Source organism: Spermophilus citellus (genome assembly GCF_964194105.1).
Source record: "Spermophilus citellus genome assembly, chromosome: 12".
In the NCBI taxonomy this organism is placed as follows: domain Eukaryota; kingdom Metazoa; phylum Chordata; class Mammalia; order Rodentia; family Sciuridae; genus Spermophilus; species Spermophilus citellus.
The window spans coordinates 58,273,312-58,287,055 of record NC_138198.1 but is presented as its reverse complement, the minus strand read 5'-3'; the positions used below and the strand labels follow the sequence as shown (position 1 = coordinate 58,287,055).

Here is a 13,744-nt window from a genome sequence, read left to right as displayed (position 1 = left end):
AAACCTCTCTCCTGGGTCTCTGCACACGCCCACCCTCCCCCAGTTCTCAGGCCCCACCAGCTCCCAGGGCCACGCGGCCTCTGGTTTGCTGGGCTCTCAGCGCTGCTTGTGCCTCGGCTTCCTCCAGCCCCTCAGGAAGGCGCGCTTTATGGGTGGGGATGGGGACACCCAGGGGAGGGACTTCAGGGGCTGCTACAGGCTGCCAGCCAGGAACTGCCTGGGACGGAGTCACTGCCCCTGGGCGGCCAGAGCAGGAGAGGAGGCAGTGAGGCCCTGCACCTCAGTGTGGTAGGAGCTGCTTTGTGCTGGACCAGGCCTGCACCCAGCTCTGCTGGGTCCACATTGTCCTTTCTGTCCGTTCCCTGAGCTGGCAGCGCAGTCCTTTCCATCCATGGCAGGCTGTGGAAGTCACCTCTGCCTGGCCTGGGCAGTGGGGGACAGGCCAGTGTGACCCAGCCTGGGGCTGCACCAGGCGTTTCAGACATTGAGCAGCCACTCTGACCTGAACCCTTCTGTGTCACCCAGTTGTGGCGACCTGAAAAGTGTCCAGGCATCGTGGGGTGGGACAGCCATTCTGGGGTCATCTTCTCAGGAGGGTGCGTGTCTCCCATTTCTCCTTGGGGCCAGCACCAGCCTCCCACAGAACCGCTGCCACCCTGCGCGGGTGGCCTTGCCACCTCTGGCTGCCCTGGAGAGGGCAGGGACCAGCCTCCCTGAGCAGAGCTGTGGCTGAGCAGCACAGTTGGGGCAGGTAGAGCCCTGGCTCTGTACGGTCACCCCCAAACCACATCAGGCCGTGCCAGCCCCAGCCCAGGGACAGCTCGGGGTCCAGACCAGCAGACCTAGTACCACCCCATGGCACCTGTGGAGAGAAGGTAGCCTGTGATTGGTCAAGTGGCCAGTGGAGCTGTGGCCTCCCTCCTGGGCCAGTATCCAGTGTAGACGGAGACTGGCCACACTCCTGGGCTCTGCTGCTTGCTGAGGTCCTTGGACTCCTGTTGCACCCCATGCTCCCTCTGTCCATGGTCAGGCAGGACAGCCAGCCTCCAGGGCCTCAGTGTCAGTTGGGGGCCCACGCCAACAATCTTTGGCAGAGCTTCACCTCCCGGGGGACTTGACCCTGCCCTCCCACTATCTCCCACCCGATGGCAGGTGGGAAGCTGGAGCTGACCAGCTGTGCTCAAGGCTAGGTGGTCTGGGGTACTGTCCCATTGCACCTGGGCAGCCGTCTCCTCCAGGGGAGGTCCTGGTAGGGTGGCCGAGCCACACTGTCCCAGGAACAGAGCCACGTGGCTGGTTGGGAGGACCTGGTCCAGCGTGCGCTTGGCCGTCTCAGGCCACCAAGTCGAGCCGAGTCCCAGGAAGTCCTGCCCTGTAGTAGGAACTCTGGACCATCTTGAGTGATGATTGCCCCCTGAGCTGGTGGCCAGAGTGGTGTGCCACATGGGCACTGGGGTCACCAAGGTCTTGGGCTGCAGGTATCTGGCTCTGACTAGGAGACCTCAGCATGTCCCCAGCCCCATGTCTTGTCCTTAGTGGGTAAGAGGCTGCTATTGTCCAGTCTGGAGGGCAGTGGTGGTGACCCGTTGGTAAAACAGGGATCTGAAGTGTCCTGTGTGCTGGCTTGGTCCAGTGCTGCTCACCAGCAGGCAGGCATGTGTCCCTAGTCCCTGGGGCTTACTCTGCCATAGCACTGTGGGTGGGTGTTACTCAGGCTGGCAGATCCTCACACCCCTGGCACGTGGCCATGCCTTAGTTTCCCCACTGGTAGGACAGATGCCCTCCCTCCCAGCAGAGTGTCTGGGTCCAGGCGCTGGGAATGTGGCTGGGTTCCTCAGAAGTAAGGTACTCCAGAATATTCCACTGGAGAGCAGGTGGGTTAGAACCTAGAGGGGCTGTGGGCAGCTCAGCTGAGGCGTTGTTGAAAGTGCCTGTCCTGAATGCCTGTCCCCAGCCCACAGGGTCCAGCCAGCTTGCTGACCATAGTATAACCAGGAGAGCAGGAGGCTGTCCCCCGGGGCTGGGTGAGGTTTTCTCAGGATGCCAGTCCCGGTGGCAGGTGGGTCCGCAGCCTCCCAGCCCAGTTACGGGAGACTCCCAGGTCCAGAGCGCTGTAAGAACAAGGACCCCCAACAGGAGTGCTGTCCACCCTCCAAGGGGCCCCAGCAGTGTCTGCTGTAGGAGGTCCTGTGCCGCGTTTGAAGCACAGGCTTCAGGTGGGTGAATGACAAGTGGACCCTTCGTGGGTCCACCCAGTGTTCTCTCCTGTCATCCTACTGGGGTCCCTTGGCCAATGGGGTGGTCACCCTCATTGAGCCAAGTGGTGACCCTGACCCAAATGGGCAGCAGTGACCAAGTCTGCAGAGCTGCCTGTCCTCTCTCGGAGTGGCCCAGGCTCTGGCCAGGCCATGCCCCTCCATGTCAGGGAGGGGCCCAGCTCTCTTCTGCCGGGGCTCAGCAGGCTGTTCAGGTGGTGGCAGGGAGAGGGCCCCGCGTCCGCTTGTTCCCCTGCCCTGCTCCTCCCGGCAGGGCCCTGCCTGGCATCCTTTGACCAGCGTTCCCTCGTGGTCTTTGCCAGGTGGTGTGTCTAATCTGAACCCAGAGTTCTCCTTCCAAGGCACCAACCTGGACGTGGGCAACATCATGCTGGCCTTGTACAGTGGCCTCTTTGCCTACGGAGGATGGTAGGTTCCAGGACGTCTGGCCGCTTCACGGTCTCACAGCACTCAAGTGTGCAGCTGGGGACAGGCAGGACAGACACTGGAAGCCCTCTCAAGGGCATCCCAACCCCAGGCCGCCCTGAAGGGCCGTGAGAGGACCCCTGAGGCCTCCGTAGCATGTGTACCTCTCTGTGTCCTCGGAACAGGCACAAGGTAGAGGCTTGAAGCCTCCCCAGCTGGGACCTGCAGCTCTGTGGCCAGCAGGTGGGAAGGTGCTAGAGGGAGGTGAGTGGGCAGGGATGCGGGAGAGCAGGAGCAGGTGGGAGTGACCACCCTGGTGCGCCCAGGCCCCACTGGGCAGACGCAGTGCGATCCCACCTGGAACCCAGGCCCTGGCCTTCCCTGCTCACCAGGGTTGGCTCTGATGGGTGGGGTGAGGGGGCGCGCAGGGGTTATGGGGGCTCCCTGCTGAGTTTGTATCTTTTTCCTAATGGTTGTGGGGTGACATAATGAAACCTGATTTCTAGGAATTACCTGAACTTTGTCACAGAGGAGATGATCAACCCCTACAGGTACGTGGAGGGGTGAAGGAGACATCACAGGGACAAGTCACAGGGACAAGCTGGTTCCATCCAAAACCCTTTGGTGGGCTCGGCTCGGCCTATGGGGAGCTGTGCCAGGTGCTCACAATTAGGGTGATGGGCGGGGCTGGCTTCTGGGCCCCTGTCCACCTGTGTGAACTGGAATAAGCCGTGCCCTGGGAGTGGACCACATGTGCCCCTGGGACACCTGTCCTGCATTAGATGCCCTCGGCAGCCCCAGGTACACAAAGGGTGGCCCTCTGTCCTCTGGACCACTCCAGCGTGTGTATGAAGGTCCCCCGCCCCCGGAGGTGGCTCTCAGCCCTGGCCCCCAGGGTGTCCTGGGTGGGGACTGGTCAGGGCTGTGGGCCTTCAGACAGGACCCCATCAGGGGCAACGAGGCAGGCAGATGGAGCCACCAGCCAGGTGGCCCGGCTCCCCAGGCCCAGGCAGCTGGCCCCTGCCCGAGAAGCCAGCTGAGACGTGGGGACACGCAGGGCTGTGCTCCAACAACCAGCCCCTCCCTGTTGTAGGAACCTGCCCCTGGCCATCATCATCTCCCTCCCCATCGTCACCCTGGTGTACGTGCTGACGAACCTGGCCTACTTCACCACGCTGACCACTGAGCAGATGCTGACATCCGAGGCTGTGGCCGTAGTAAGACAGCTGCCCGCCTCCCCGGGGTCCAAGAGCCCGAGACCAGGCTGTCCCTGCATGTCAGCCTCTCGCCTACCTGGAAGGGCCGTGCGGCTGTCCTCAGTCTCCTTGGAAGGTGTCACAGGAGGGCTCCCCCGCTGGCCGGGGCGTGGCGTCCTCCTCAACCTTGGCTGCGATGAAACCACAGACGCCAGGCGGCCTCCACCATGATCAGCGTGTCTGCGGTTGGTCAGGTGGACAGACTGCCCCTGGGCTGTGTCCTTGGCCTCTGGCTCCTGCCCCTTGCCCTCCCATGCGGGAGGAGCAGGGTGTCCTTGCTGTGGCTGAGTCTCACTTGGTTCAGATCCCGCGCTTGCAGAGACCCACTCACCAGGCCCTGTGAGAGTCCCCAAGTGAGGCAGGCAGATCCTCGTCCCCAGACCCGCACCTGCTCTTGGTCAGGCGAGAGGCCAGCTGGGCAGGGCCAGGCAACCCAGGGAGGCCCACCAGAGGGCCTGCCATCAGGAGCAGCCAGAGTGCCACCTTGTGAGCAGGACTGGGACAGCCAGGGAAGGGCCACTGTCCTGAGCTGTCCCCATAGTCCAGAACTGATCCCAGGGATGGCTGTGTGTGCACAAGCCAGGATTAGGCCAAGTGGGTCCTGGGTCGGCCCTGGTGAGGTCCCAGGGCTCACGTCCTTGTGTCCCTGCAGGACTTTGGGAACTACCACCTGGGAGTCATGTCCTGGATCATCCCCGTCTTTGTGGGCCTGTCCTGCTTCGGCTCTGTCAACGGGTCCCTGTTCACGTCCTCCAGGTGAGTGCCCGCCTGGGGTCGAGGGAGTCGCCCGGCTGCCAGCCTCATCTGCTTTGCAGCCTGTGCTTGGAGTCCTGTTTGGTGTGTAGAGGTCGGGTGACAGGGAGGCCGGAAGTGTGACCTTTGCCTTCGCCCTCCCTGGAGCTGGTGGACTGCTGGGTCCTGCAGGCCCCTTCCTGGACTGCAGGAGTAACACCAGGAGGGCTGGAGGGAGGCCACCAGGGCTCCTGCCCCTGCTCCTGGGACCCAACTTGCTGGGTGCGGTCCACCCTTCAGCCGTCTGTAGGCACCTCCATCCACGGGTGGGGTCGTGGGCCTGACTGCTCACTGCTTTGTCCACAGGCTGTTCTTCGTGGGGTCCAGGGAAGGCCACCTGCCCTCGATCCTGTCCATGATCCACCCACAGCTCCTGACACCCATGCCGTCCCTTGTGTTCACGGTAAGCCTGCCACACAGCCCTGCACCCTCCGCCCCGCCACCTGTGTTGTCCAGGTGTACACAGTGGCGCTCTGGGCTCTGGAGCAGCCAGAGCGCCACCTTGTGAGCAGGACTGGGACAGCCAGGGAAGGGCCACTGTCCCTGAGCCGCGGATCATGACTGGGATGCTGCAGGGGCTGGGAGCTCTAGTCAGCCAGGCCCCGGGCACCAAGAAGGCACTTTAACTCTGCAGCACGTGCTGGTGTAGACAGTCCCACTGCCGAGGCTGTCCGGGCACCTCTGGGGCTTGGGCATGCATCCACCGTGCACTTTTCTCTCTCCTTCTCTGAGCCTGTTTGTTAGTTCTCTGCTTCTGTGTGACAGCCACCCAACCCGGGGCCCAGAGCACAAAGCCTTTACCTTCCCACATCCTGCAGCGCCAGCGGGGGCTGCCCACCTTGGTCTCAGAGCTTGATGACTGCAATTGGCATGCTGCCCTCCAAGGGCATGGCAGGGGCTGTGGACAGGAGGCCAAAGGTTGTGGGCACACGGGCTTCTCCACAGGGAGCTTGGGCACCCTCGCGATGGGACGCTGGCTCCCGCTGCACATGTGATCCAGAGAGCAAGACGGCCGTGTGCTTTGTGGCCTAGCCCCGGCCGGGTCTGCTGTCCTTGCTGCCTGGGCCTGGTTGTTAAAGTGAGTCCGTAAGTGCCATTCCTCGGGGAGCAGGGTTAGGCTCCACCTCTTAAAGAGAGAAGTATCACAGAAGTTCTGGACATGCTTAAAGGGCCAGCTTGACCTTGGTTTTGAAACGGCCATCTGTGTAGCGTGGGGACTCTGTACTTACTATGATCCCCAGTTGGTGGGTGCATAGTTTAGTTCCAGGTTGCTGCTTTGATGCAAGGTGTGCAAGAAGCGTTGGGTCCAGGCATCTGTGCTTGCTCTGTGGGCAGCACCTCCACTGTCCTGGAAGCCCATCGCTCTCCTGGCCTCTCTGCACCTCACACGACCCCAATGTGCTGGAGGCTGAGGCTGGTCACGATCCTCCCTGGATCGGGCATGGCCCTGCCCAGGGCTCAGCCAGCCCCTTTCTCCTGGCAGTGCGTCATGACCCTGCTGTACGCCTTCTCCAAAGACATCTTCTCCGTCATCAACTTCTTCAGCTTCTTCAACTGGCTCTGCGTGGCCCTGGCCATCATCGGTATGGTCTGGCTCCGCTTCAAGAAGCCTGAGCTGGAGCGGCCCATCAAGGTGAGTACTGGTGGTGGGTCCAGCCAGCGCCGCAGGCAGAGAGCAGGCAGAGAGCAGGCTGGAGTGTCCCGAGGAGCCTGAGGCAGGAGTGGGACCCGCGCGGCCTCCCAGTCTCCACCTCCCCCCAGCAAAAGGGCATTGCTGCCCTCTGGAGGGCTCTGGGAACTGCAGTCAGCTTCGTGAGCATGAGCGGTGGAGGGGGCACGGCAACTGGGAGTCCTGGGAGCAACAGGTGGCCACTGGCAGCAGCTCCTGTCACTCGGCCAGCTCCCTTTGGTACTAGGTCATTATAACTGGCTCCTACCACAGGCTTTGACCTGTCCCCACCCCACCCCAGCTGTCTTTAGAGAGGGGAAGAGCCTGGCTCTCTGGAGGGAGCCCCGTGACTTAGTGCCCAGGACGCCCTGGTCTCCCCTTGCCCTGAGCCTGGGAGCTCAGGTAGCCAGTGTAGCACCTTTTAACATATGGTTAATGTTCCACCTGACGAGGGCCCATAGGAAGGCTGGCCCACAGGAAGGCTGTCGGAGGAGTGGCCAGCTAGACACCCCACCCTTCACAGGGACCAGCCCAACAGCTGGGGCAGGTGTCCACAGGAGGGCTTTGTGCAGGCACCAGGTCCTGCGGGCACGCTTTCCCAGGGGACTGGGCACTGTCGTGGAGTCGGTTCCCTTGAGCCTGGCCGCCTGTGGGTGCAGGACAGCAGAGCTCTCAGAACAGGCCTGTCGGCACCGCCCACAGATAGACCGGGAGAAGCTGGCTCTGCTGCCCAGGCCTCTGCGGCCCCCGCCTTCCCTGTGCCCCGGCTTCTGCCCCAGCCTGTCTGCAGGCCGCGGGTTTGGGGCAGGAGTGCCTGGTCCACCCACAAAGGGCCCTCTGAGCAGGCAGGACTCTGCTTGCTGGTGGGTGGCCAGGCCTTCCCAGAGGCTCCGCGTCTGTGATGTGGGAACCAGCAGCCCCCCCCACCCCCGGAGCCCGGCTGCTTGTTTTCATTCCTCTGCTGACTTGGGGCCATTCCATGCCTGGTGCCTGTGCCAGGGCCGGGGTGAAGTGCTACGGACGTGGGCTCAGTTCGTGCCCCGGGGCCGACCCTGCGGAAGGTGCAAGTCAGCGCCTGCCCTGTCAGCACAGGCACTGGCCGGGGCTGTGGGTGGGGCGGGCGCAGATCCCAGGGAGGCTCCAGGGTGGCACGCCGCTGGCCACAGGACATGGGCTGGAGCTCTCCGTGGGCTGGTGGAGGTCACTCGGCGGGGTGTGGTGGTCGGGAGGAGCCCAGGCCCGGATGCTGACGCCCTGCTTTGTGCTGTCCCCAGGTGAACCTGGCCATGCCGGTCTTCTTCATCCTGGCCTGCCTGTTCCTCATCACCGTGTCCTTCTGGAAGACACCTGTGGAATGTGGCATTGGCTTCGCCATCATCCTCAGTGGGCTGCCTGTCTACTTCCTCGGGGTCTGGTGGCAGAACAAGCCCAAGTGGCTCCTCCAGGGCATCTGTGAGTGTCCAGGCTACTGGCCGAGATGGGCTGGCATCAGCCAGGCCTTTGGCCACTGCAGGGTGTCAGTGGTGAGGACACCCACCTACTCCCAGCTCAAGAGCTGGGCAGCAGCTCATCTCAGAAAGAGGGGTTCCCAAGAACCAGGCTGCTGTTGCCAGAGAAGTGCCCACTGTCACTCACCAGCCTTGACACACTGCCTGACCTTCCTGGGCAGAGCAGGAGAAGGCGCCAGGCCCGGGGTGGTCCACATCAGAGTGGGCCCTGTCCTCACCCGTGTGGAAGGCCAGGCTTGAGAGAGTCCGCACCGGCGGGCCTTGCCAGCTAAGATTCTAGGGTGGCCCCGTGCAGGCGAGGAGACCCACACCAAGGGCTGAGCCACCCATCATTTGAGCAGGACTCTCCTCCAGCCTGGGTCCCTGTGGAATCTCACGCAGGGTCACACCCAGAGCAGACTTAAGACAGAAACCTTGTTCTGAAACCACCCGTCTTCCTCCCCAGGCAGGTTCTGCGTAGAAAGTGCCAGGGTGGCCCTGGAAGTGGCTGGGGGGGGGGGCGCTGGCCAGGCAGCACCACAAAGAAAAAGGAGAGAGAGTGCCAGGCGGTTCCTGGGGCCCTTCGCAGGCAGCCTGTTCTCAGGGCACAGTGGTGACATGGGCAGTGTGGGCCGGGCACACGCACAGTGGCAAGGCCACCAGGTTGCTGTGCAGTCACAGGGCTCTGGGGTGGGCAGCTGCACCTGCTCCCACACTCCTCGCCTGCTGGCCCGGGCAGTCTGGCATGACGGAGAGTTGCAGAATGTGCTGCTGGCCAGGAGGCCCTGGGGAGGCGCCAGTGCTGACCACACGGTCTGGAGGGCCACACAAAACTTGGAGTTCCTGTCCTCCTGCAGCTTGGCACGGTGTGGGGACAGGTCAGGTGGGAGCTGGGCTTGTGGGTCCTCGTCTCCACAAGAAGGACGCCTGGCCTAGCCCGAGGCCTGGCCGCGCTCACTCTGTGTCCTCTCCCGCAGTCTCCACGACCGTCCTTTGCCAGAAGCTCATGCAGGTGGTCCCGCAGGAGACCTAGCTGGCGGCAGACGCTGCTGGCAGGGAGCACGCGAAGGCCACGTGCAGACAACTCGCCCTCAGAAAAGCAGCTCCCGGTCTCCCTCGTCCCCTCACCGTCCCTGCCCAGGGCGGCACCCACAGCAGCTGTGAACACTCTGGTACGAATGGTGTCCTGGAAGATGGATGTCCCTGGTGGCTCCCGGGCACAGTGCCAGCAGTGAGCTGGGGCAGGCCTGGTGGCCCCCCCCCATGGGACCCACCGCCTTCTCCCTTCCCTATTCATCTGCATTCAACTTAAATTTGGGGTCAGGTCAGTGCCACCAACTGATTGCTGTTTAGAGAGGTCAGGAGGAGGTGGGAGACATCTCGACAGTGCCTTGTGCCTCCAAGAGACCCGATGCTGTGGCTGCACAGAGCACTGAGGACCTGCACTGGCGTGGCAGTGCCTGTCTGCGGGCGCACCTCCAGCTGCTCCAGCCCTCTTCCCTCCAGCGCCGGTGTAGGGCTGAGAGAGAAGAGCCCTGGCTGTGTCTTTGCCTTAAAGTCTCGAAATGGCTCCTGCCCTGCGAACCCTGGAGAACGAACCTTCAGCAGCAAGAGCCAGCCCTGCCTGTCCCTGGGGTTGACCATGGGGCTGTGTGCATCTAGGGACAGCCAGGAAGGCAGGCAAGGCATGGCTGGGGACCCCGGCCTCTGCCTCCCACTGACCACAGCAGCCCTTCAGCCCTTGGGCTCGCTTCCCCCGTGGCCAGGGTTTCGACTTCCCCTCACGTGCCCCATCCCACTCTCAGAAGACAGCAAAGCCTTCCTGGGCTCTCCTCTCTCTGCCTCCGGTGGGCCTTGTCTTTGTTGTGCCCTGGGGCACTTGAGGCCTGGCCAGCACATCTGGCCACACTTTTCTTGCTGAGCTGTCAGGAAGTCCCTGCAAGTCACCCGCAGAGAGCGGTTCCTCTCTTCAGGTCAGACTGAAGGGACTCTGAGGTCTGAGAAGAGCTCAGCAGGCTCCTGTCTTGCAGTGGGAGCTCAACCTCAGCTTCAGACCACTGACCCCCCCCCCAGGAGGAGGGCAGTGCCAGCCACTTGGCAGGGTGCAGCGTGTTCCTGGGGTGCGGTATGGCCAGGTCGGTATGGCTAGGTCGTGGGACCCCCACCTGCGAGGCAGGTCAGAGGGGTCCGTCTTGTTCTGGGGCCTGTGTCCATGGTGCTTACTCTGACTTGCCGGCTAGTGTCCAGGAGCATAGTAGGACCATGGCCCATCTGGGAAGTCTCTGCTGTCCAGCCAGGCATGGCCGACAGTCCGCAGGGCCTGGGATAGCAGACCCCGGTCTGACAGCCTCTGTTTGTCCCCTAACACTTACTAACGCGGAGGTATGGTTGGCACCGTGTTTATTTATTTCAGGTGGCCGGCTGGAGCCGTGGTGTATTGGCACCGCGTCTGAATCGGCCACCTTGGCCATCCACTGTGGCGTCCACAGAGCTAGTGACTCGTGGCTGGTACATCTTCTATTCTGTGTTAATGGCTAACCTGTTACACTGGGCTGGTGGGGTGGGGAGTTCTATTTGTGGGGTCTTTTTGTTTTTAAAGAAATGCGACTGAGATTCTAAAAATCGCTGGTGCTTCTGTGTTCTTCTTTGGGGCCACACTGGGTATTGGGATGTTCCAGGTCCCCCCCAATATCGCTCTCACAGTCATCAGGGTCTGGACAGGTGCGGGGGATGTCACGACCTTACAAATGTGGGACCCTGGGGTGGCCAGGCTGGAAGGCAGCCAGGGACAGGGCAGGACCAGGGCAGGGACTGCAGCTGAGGGAGCCCTGAGGTGGAGGGGCCCAGCCTGGGGGGCCAAAGTGCTGGTGTGGTGCACCCAGATGGGGGATTCCAGGCAAGGGGAGGGAGGGGGCATACCACAGTGTCGACCTGTGGGGCCAGGACCTGCTCTGGGGACCTGGTGACCTTGTCCAAGAATGGTGTGGGGAGGGTGTAGGGCTTGGGTCACAGGCCCAATCTGCCATTAGTGTAACTGGGCTGGCTGCCTCCTCATGCAGTGGGACTTGCAGGTGCCTCCCATGCAGAGAGGATGGGCACAGAGAGGCCTTGGGCAGGTGCCCTCCCTCCACTTTGTGAAATGAAGAAGTGGGCCTGTCCACGCCGGTCCCGCTGTCCACCTCCAGGCAGTTCCTGGTCCGCCTTTTATGTGGCCCCCAGCCCTTACACAGTGAAACAGGCAGCTGGTGACACAGCAGCTCGGCACCCTGACACCAGCCCTGGCGCCACCTGGGGCAGGAGACTGGCCACGAGCCCCGCTTCTCTGGGTGACAGCCCAGTGGGCGACTGGCTACCCCAGCTGCGGTGGCCATTCTCCAGCAGCGGCCACACCCCTCTTGCTGGGGTGGCGCCTTGGGCACTCCTGAGGGGCTGCCAAACCCCCTGCCCTGCGGCACTTCCTGATGACGTCCACTGTGAGCTTAACACCCGGTGTGCCTGGACAGTGGCCCAGGTTGAGCAATCCCCACCCATGTCCTCAGGAGCAGCTGGCTAGGAGAAAGCCCCTTTCCCAGGTGACCTAGGGGAGGGGCAGGCCCTCCCTGGGACAACACTAGTCCTAGACCCTCAAGCTATTCCCTCAGGCACCATGTGGGAGTGGAGAGCCCCCACTGCCCCACAGCCCTGCCCCTCCCCTCGCCCCGCTCCTCTCAGCCTGGCATCAGCCTGGTCAGCAGGTAGCCACTCACCCTGCCTATGTTGTCCACTCGCAGGACAGGACATGGGCTCCGGCCAGCAGCCTGGCTGCTCCCTGGCACCGGTAACTGGCCCCCCACTACCCCTCAGGTGCCCCTGCGGCCCAGAGCTGGGTGGCAGTGCTGGCTTCCTCTTCAAGAGCTTCACCAGCCCTGGACGGGCAGAGTCCTCGGCCCTGGGAGGACCCCCCCCCCAGGACCCTGCAGGAGGGAGTGGGCTGACCTTGGAGAGGGACCCTGAAGGCCAGCCTGGCCGGAGGAACTGGGTGGGAGCTGGCCTGGTGGACTTGTCGCCCCCTCCTGGGGCAGGGCAGGGCGGGCTGCTTGGGTAGGCACGAGGCAGGGGTTTGTTTTTTTTTAATATTTATTTATTAGTTATTGGCGGACACAACATCTTTGTTTGTATGTGTATGTGGTGCTGGAGGATCGAACCCGGGCCGCATGCATGCCAGGCGAGCACGCTACCGCTTGAGCCACATCCCCAGCCCGAGGCAGGGGTTTTGAGAAGGGAAACAGCGGGTTTTATGAAGGAGAGACTTCCTGCAGAACTACCGCAAGGAATGGAGATGTCTCACTGGGGGTCCCTGCTCCAGCCACGTGTTAGCTCTCTGTGACCAAAATGCCCGGCAAGAACAATTAAAGGAGGGAAATTTTACTTGGGCTCACAGAACAGAGCCTCAGTCCATAGATGGCCGACTCCATTGCCCAAGGTACGGCCAGGGCCCTTGTGGCGGAAGGGCCTGGTGGAGGAGAGGAGAGCGGCTCTCTGCAGGAAGCCCCGGGAAGGGGCGGCGGGGCACATGTGCCCTCGCAGGGCCTGCCCCCAGCGACCAGCTCCAGCCATGGCCACCTGCCAACAGTGACCACCCGCCAGTCCAGTCACCCTGGGTGAGCTCAGGAGCCCCAGGGACTAGACACCTCTGGATGTCCCTGCAGGGACACTGGAGCTTTAGGGCACACCTCATGTCCACACCCTAAACTGTCAGGCCTGGGAGGGTCTCCAGTTCCAGGTGAGGGGAGGGAATGGGGCCAGGGATGGGGGTGTGGTAAAGGGCCCTCGGGAGGCCTCTCCTGAGGGGCCGGTGGGTCCCTAGGCTTCAGGCTCCTTCCAGGCTCTGGGGAAGGAGAAGAACTGAACCAGTTTGCTCATGGCATTTTGTCTCACTGGGTGTGGTGGCCACATCTGTAAACCCAGCAGGAGGCTGAGGCAGGAGGAGCGTGAGTTCAAAGCCAGCCTCTGCAACTACCAGGTGCTGAGCCACTCAGTGAGGCCCCATCTCTAAATGGAATACAAAATACGGCTGGGGTGTGGCTCAGTGGTCGGCTGGGGTGTGGCTCAGTGGTTGAGTGTCCCTGAGCTCAATCCCTGGTACCACAAAAAAAAAAAAAAAAAAAAAAAAGCATTGTGTCGTTGGTCACTGATGAGACAAAGGAGTGGAAGGGGGGGGGTCTGTGTAGACCCCTGCCCATGCACTCCACCGTCCTTCCTGCCCCCCAGCTCCAGCTGGCTCCCTGATACCAGAAGAATTTGGGAGACGGTGGACGTGAGTCCTTGGTGCCAGGCAGGGGCAGCTCTCCTCCCCAAAGAGTGGGGTCAGGGCTTGGGGCTGGACTTGCGGTGTACCCCATGAGGCTTCTACCAGGCGTCCCCTGAAATGAGAGCAGGGTGTCCTAGGCCCCCACCGCCCTGCCCGTCCCTCAGCAAGTGTCAGCCAGCCCTGTTCTTTGAGGACTCAGCCCATGGAATCCAGGTGCACAGGAAGCCCAGCCGCTGCTAGGACCAGCGTGACAGGAGAGGCACCAAGAAGCGTGAGAGCCCTGACTAGGTGTGAACAGCACGGGAACAGCACCACCCTGCCCAGCTCCCCGACTGTCACTGATGTGAAGGGTCTGGACACTGTCCACAAAGCCACCTGGAGAAGCTGGGCCTGTCCCCCCAGGCAGCGCTGCTGATGGAGGTGGGTGGAGAGAGCCGGCCTGCTGCACCAGGGCCTCAGGGCTACTCTCAGCTCCCATGGGCAGAGCAGGAGATGGGGCCACTGGGCGGGCCTCTCCTGTGGACCCCCAGGCTCACACAGCCATCGGGCAGGTAGCAGGGCTGCATGGG

At 62.6% G+C, this 13,744-nt stretch overlaps 2 protein-coding genes across 2 annotated transcripts in view; both read left to right on the top strand.

Annotated features, from left to right (window-relative positions):
• Positions 1-2,040: 2,040 nt before the first annotated feature.
• On the top strand, positions 2,041-9,727 carry LOC308632045 (large neutral amino acids transporter small subunit 1-like; the record flags this gene model as incomplete). Its single annotated transcript, XM_081263702.1, has 9 exons — positions 2,041-2,059; positions 2,579-2,684; positions 3,188-3,232; positions 3,775-3,898; positions 4,590-4,693; positions 5,036-5,132; positions 6,213-6,362; positions 7,673-7,850; positions 8,863-9,727. The coding sequence occupies 9 exons, from the start codon at positions 2,041-2,043 to the stop codon at positions 8,916-8,918; spliced, it is 879 nt and encodes a 292-aa protein (XP_081119828.1). The 3' UTR covers positions 8,919-9,727.
• LOC308632044 (piezo-type mechanosensitive ion channel component 2-like) overlaps positions 2,041-13,744 on the top strand; it is a gene marked incomplete at both ends in the record, with an annotated part of 215,161 nt that continues 203,457 nt past the window's right edge. The window contains 10 exon segments of the mRNA XM_081263701.1: positions 2,041-2,059; positions 2,579-2,684; positions 3,188-3,232; positions 3,775-3,898; positions 4,590-4,693; positions 5,036-5,132; positions 6,213-6,362; positions 7,673-7,921; positions 8,863-9,057; positions 9,959-10,010. Of these exon segments, the coding sequence (XP_081119827.1) occupies positions 2,041-2,059; positions 2,579-2,684; positions 3,188-3,232; positions 3,775-3,898; positions 4,590-4,693; positions 5,036-5,132; positions 6,213-6,362; positions 7,673-7,921; positions 8,863-9,057; positions 9,959-10,010 (1,141 nt within the window).